This window comes from Bufo gargarizans, chromosome 3 (genome assembly GCF_014858855.1).
Source record: "Bufo gargarizans isolate SCDJY-AF-19 chromosome 3, ASM1485885v1, whole genome shotgun sequence".
In the NCBI taxonomy this organism is placed as follows: Eukaryota; Metazoa; Chordata; class Amphibia; order Anura; family Bufonidae; genus Bufo; species Bufo gargarizans.
Window position 1 is genome coordinate 111,071,075 of NC_058082.1, and position 6,000 is coordinate 111,077,074.

The 6,000-nt window shown below is 40.0% G+C and overlaps 1 protein-coding gene across 2 annotated transcripts in view; it reads right to left on the reverse strand.

Moving 5' to 3' along the window:
- Positions 1 to 4,607, reverse strand: part of ARHGEF25 (Rho guanine nucleotide exchange factor 25) — a 314,827-nt gene extending 310,220 nt beyond the window's left edge. For both annotated transcript variants that reach the window (XM_044286783.1, XM_044286782.1), the window contains exon 1: positions 4,170 to 4,607. In XM_044286783.1, the coding sequence (XP_044142718.1) occupies positions 4,170 to 4,274 (105 nt within the window). In that variant the 5' untranslated portion in view covers positions 4,275 to 4,607. The remainder of the gene's footprint in view (positions 1 to 4,169) is intronic.
- Between the last annotated feature and the right edge of the window lie 1,393 nt (positions 4,608 to 6,000).

Sequence of the window (6,000 nt, forward strand, 5' to 3'; positions counted from 1 at the left end):
AATATTAAAAGTTACATTTTACTACTGCCCGTTTTATTATTTTTGTTCTCTATATATACTGCGGTAGTCTGCTTGGACTGTAAGCGGTCTTAAAAGTGGAACAGCCTCTGGCTGTATTTACATTGATTTAGTTAGACCAGGAGCCTACCAACCCAGTTCGAGCAAAATACTCACCTGTCCACAGTCCCACCATTCCCGAGCTGTGGCCCCCATTCTCGGCCACTTCGCGTTCCCACCAGACCAGAAGTGGCTTGGTTCCAAGTCCTAGAACAGCATGTCACTGCTGCTACATGTGACTGCTGAGAGCCACTTCTAGTCCGGTGAGACTGTGGACAGGTGAGTGTTTTGTTTAATTGGGCACAGGTTCCGAGGATTGGGTTGGTTGGCTCCTAGGCTGGACAATGCTTTTAACCTGCAACATTTCAGTTATTATGCCCCAAATAAATAAACTAGGAGTATTTTTCTGTGAGTGTGGCTTGTGAAGGAAATGTTCAGTCATGCTTGCCATAGTTACTGGAGTATTTTTGGTTCTTAGATTGGCATGTAACTGTGTCTCTATTTTCTATGTCGTTTAACTCAATACATGATCCTTTGTGGATGAATGCATCAAAATTATATGTCCAGTAGCCCTTTTTCAGCAACAGCATACATAAAAAAAAAAAAAACAAGTGAGATGACTTGTTGGAGAGCGGGGAACGTCCATTGAAAACAAGATGAATTACAACTGGAATTACAGGTTGCAATTTGCTACTCACACGGAGTCATACTCCCGGACTGCAATACTACACTCTTAGGCCTCATGCACACAACCCTTGTGTGTTTTGCGGTCCGCAAATTGCGGATCCGCAACACACGGATGGCGTCCATGTGCGGACAGCCTTTAATATAACTGCCTATTCGGACAAGAATAGGACAGGTTATATATTTTTTGCGGACGCCAGAGCGGAGCAACGGATGCGGACAGCACACGTAGTGCTTTCCGCATGTTTTGTGGCCCTATTGAAGTGAATGGGTCCGCATCCAAGCCGCAAATACTGCAGCTCGGTTGCGGACCAAAAAATCGGTCGTGTGCATGAGGCCTTACAGTGTCAGTGTCTTGATTCCACAGAGGTCAGCATATACATTTTAACGAAATTATTCATGCAGAACAATATAAAAAAACGTTATAAAACCATCAATGTGTTTCGGGCATTCCACCTTCGTCAGGATCTGATGCATAAATTTGTATACCTCAAAGAAATAGACCCTAGTGGCAAGTGATTAGCTCTAAAGGCAACTCCAAATATATTTTTTTCTCTTCTGGAGCTTTGGCATGCACTATGGAATCAGATCCTGGGCCCACCAGAGGATCCTATGGTACTCTGATGGGCCAGTGTGACGCTGGATGTCATAGAAGGAGATCCCCTCTTTATGAGCCAAAGCATATTGCCATCACAGACAGTGGCACTTACTCTGGCAAAACCAGCCCATTCATGTATTACATGAAGGGGCATTCATCTGAATGGCTGGCATGTGAAACTTCGGTTCTCCTGAATCATAACCTATGGTCAGCTAAAGCTTTTCATGCTGATAACAGCTAATCACCAAGTGTCCAAGAAGTCAGACTTCAGCACTAGGTGATTGCCAATCTGCCTTTAGTATAAGAAGAGGTAACCGTAATTAGACAGCACTTAGATGGGCTGTTATGTATCCTCATACACCTAGTACAGCTATAGCCAGTTCATGAGCAACTAATTAAAAGGGTTTCCTGAGTGTTTTATACTGATGATTTATCTTCAAGAGTGTCATGGCCTCTTTAAGTGTCACAGCCTCTTCAAACAGCTAATCAGTGAGGGTGCTGGGAGTTGGACCCCCACCGATCAGATACTGATGACTTACCCTTAGGATAGGTTATCAGTATAAAACATTTGGACAACCCAATTAAGCTATGCAAGAAAAACAAGAAAATCCAGAAAAACATGAGATGAACTTTCATATACTAATTATATGAGAGCAGCTTGAGCACCTACCTCTACATAGATGGAGTCTCTCTTATAATTATATTTTTCCTTAAAAGAACATTTTGTAAGAATTCCTCCTGGATTCTGTCCATAAACCGACTTCTTTTTCACCACCATGTATTTATATGCATATCTCATTACAGAAATTTAGCAGGGCTTGTTATTCCCAAAGAGAACATTTTGCCCCTAGGTCCTGGTTGTGAAAGTTTATGAGAAGAACACACCTTGGTAAAGATTCCTATGGGAATGACTGCTTGAACATGTCTCCTGGAAAAACGTCTTTCTTGAAGCCTAGTAATCTACACCCTAGGGCCACATATAACCATGTTGGTCCAACTATGGGAATGTAAACACATTAAAGTGTTGGATTTTTATCTCAGAAGCCACAAAAAGCTGCCCACCCCCACCTCTTCCAGAAGACCCTCTCATCCCATTAAGCTGTCAATGTATCTGCCATTACTTACAGGCATGTACACACATCACCCATCATGTTCTGCTATCACTTGAGATGTATTTGTGTTGGGCCTCTTTGGTGTCCTTCATTCCTAATATTTTTTTTGTATTTTTATTCAGTCATTATACCCATGTGAAAACAAGAAAGTAACTTTCATACAGCAGCCAAGAAGTTAATTTCAAGTGCACCAATCCCTTATCTGGATCTCTGTTTCCCCTCCCTCTGATCTAATTCTCTGCTTTGTCTCAGTGTCTCAGCTTTGAAGACAGCCAACTACTTAGTTAAAAAATAAATAAACTTTTGGGTGATGCAACAGCCTTCATGATGTCTCCTTTTGACTCTTTTAGTACAGTGAATGGGCAGAAGTAATGCGTATTACCATTCCTCATATTTTCTACATTAAAAACCATAGAAAACAAAATGAAAATTCTATCTGATCTGACAGCACGAAGCACAAATGTGAAAGAAGACTCTGTTTTACCCAAGTGTTTCTGATTTGCAAAGAGCCCACAATCCCCCTCCCATACATGTTATAGAGAATGTTTTTGAGATTTAAAGATAGAGGAATGACAAGGAAGAACAAGAACTGTGTTGCATAAAAGTATATGGAGCGTATATACTCTATAGTGTGCACACATATGTCATGTACATTAGTCTACATTATCATAGTCATGTATGAATACCGAATATCTAAGTAGACTAGAGTCACAAACATGTAGACAGATACATACATACAAACAAACAAACATATATAGATCAATAGATAGATAGAAAATAGATAGATAGATAGATAGTCACACGTTTGTAGGTAGATAATAGATGGGCCAAACCATTAATATATCTATGAACATATTCTTATATAGTGTAATAATGTAATCACTGTATTTTTACAAGATCCATGAAGTCTTCTTACTAGACTTTTGCTGAGATTTTGGTACATACTTTATTTGACCAAGTTAACTTAATTACTTCCTTCCTCCATATTAATTATGGGGCTGTTAGGTGACACTTCTCATATAAAATCAGGTCAAATTTTAAAAGTAGCAATTTTTTTCTTACATATTTTTATTTCCCTTGTACATTTTTGGAATATTTCCTACTCTTCTTGCATGCAGTATTTCCTAGTCACTGCCTGGTATTTTCACAGCTTTTATCGGCAATATCATAATAATGTATACAGTAAAACCTATATAAAAGGCCACCTCTTTGAGAAAACCATCCCCTTATCCAGACCAGAATTCCAGTGACACTTTTTCAGTTCCACCCTGTATTATGCATACTGGTCATCTTCTTTCAGAAGACCAACTCCTAGAATGCCATTCCAATTTGATCTTTCTGTATGACTATATATTATTATTATTAGTAGTATTATATTATGTATGCCGTTCTTGATATAGTCCCAAAAACACTGCAAAAATGAAATGACAATTTGCTACTATAGTGGTGCTTTCAGTTGACTAGACATCTAAAAGAACTGTTGCTTCTTGGATAAAATTTCAACAGTACAAGACATTTTACATCAATGCACTTACAGTCACTACTGAAGAACACTACAGCTGGCAATCTAATAGCTTAACATAAAGCTCAAGTCAAAAGGTAACATAAATACATGTAGTATGTTTTTATGTTATGTTTAGCTGTTAATATTGTATCAGGTTGACCTGATCTGAATATAACGTGAAACGCACAAGAGAAAAGACCCCCGTAACACATACCCATTGATGACTTGGAAGTACAAAAGATCCTAGGATATCAGCCATAGCACCCAGCATCTGATCTGTTCGCCCCACATGTCTCTGAGGATTCTTCATGTTATACATCCAACTCCTTGAGGAATCCTGCTGTTGATCCGTAGCCCAGTCTCCACTTCTCAGCCACAGCTGGGGGCTGCGCCCATTTAAGTTGGGACCGTAGGCAGCAGCTCTGGATTTAGGGAAGTGTTGGGACTGAAAAGTGCCTGTGAGAGTGTATGTGCTGAGAGGCAGGCAGAGGCAGGGAGGAAAGTGCCTGTGAGAGTGTATGTGCTGAGAGGCAGGCAGAGGCAGGGAGCACAGCGAGCTAAACAGTGATAAATCCTTGCAGCAAGTAGAGAGCCAGTCCCTTTCACCAACTCCCCTCCACAAGCCTCACTGGCCTCCTTGCTGTGTTGTGGAAGGCGGCCATATGTTTGGTGTAAGTTACCGTAACATCCCATGCAACAGCTGGGCTTGGAAGAAGATGCTTAACACTTTCACTGCCGGAAACGTCTTCGTTCCAGGATTTGCATTTGAAAGACTTAACAGGTCTTGTATTCTTAGCTCCTGTCAATCTTTTTTTTATTTTTATTAGTATCATTATTCTAAAAAAATCAAAAACCTCACTGGTGAGAATGGGGCCAGTATGGTCCTGTAGGAGCCAGTTTTTACAATAAAATTAGATTTAGAGTAGATTTTTTAATTTAGTTCTTTTTATTTCCTTTAAGCCTCATTCGCACGTCAGTGTTCCACGGATGTGTATGATATCTGTTCTCCACGGACAGCACACGTACCCATTCATTTTAATGTGTGTATTCACACATCAGGTTTTTAGCACGGTCCGTGATTTTAGCACGGAGGCATGCTCTATTTTGTCCGTCTTCACAGATCCATCACGCCCATTATAGTCTATGGGTCAGTGAAAAACTACGGATGCAACACGGATGCCACCTGTGTTTCACAGATCATTAAGAAGGGAAGCTTTGAAAATGATTTTTCAGCTGCACAGTGTTCCATGAAACACGGATGACAAACAGAGAGCAAAAAACGGACACATGGACCACACATGGATCCTTTGCGGGCAGCTTCACGGATGCATCACTGAACACCTTTTCACGGATTTTGGCACGGACATGTCAATGAGGCTTTATCATTACAACTATATATTTTAAAAAATGGTATACACCTCTTATGCTATATACAGGGAAGTATATTCCCTGTATATTGGATATAAACTTCACTGTCTTACTGGACCCCCATTATTAATTCATATAATTCTTAGTATAATACTTCCAATCACTTTAAGGGGTTATCCCATGATTAATTAAAAAAACTAAAATCAGACATCATATAGTAGATGACAATCTCTCTCTAACAAAGCTAGAACCAGCCCTGTACCTCACATGGATCCAGAGGTCTCCCCGTTCATTGCTCTGCTAGATTTATATCAAACTGACAGCTCAAGGGGAGTGTCTGTTCTGCTGCAGCTCAGGGGGCGTGTCCATGCTCTCCCTATCACAGCTCAGGAGGCAGTTGAATGATGAACTGAGCATGTGTGTCCACTTCAGCGAGGTGGACAGAGAAATAAGAAAGAGAACAAACAGCAGGTGGTGCTATACAGATACAATTTATTGAATAACTCAGTGGCTATGCTAATTTTTTTATTACATGCAATTACAAAAATATTTAGATCCAGATGAAAACTGCTGAATACTTATTGTGGGACAACCTCTTTATATATCTGGGGTCACTGACTCAAAAATCTTAATAATGAATTAGTGTTTAATCTACTTATTCCAACTCTCCTTACAAT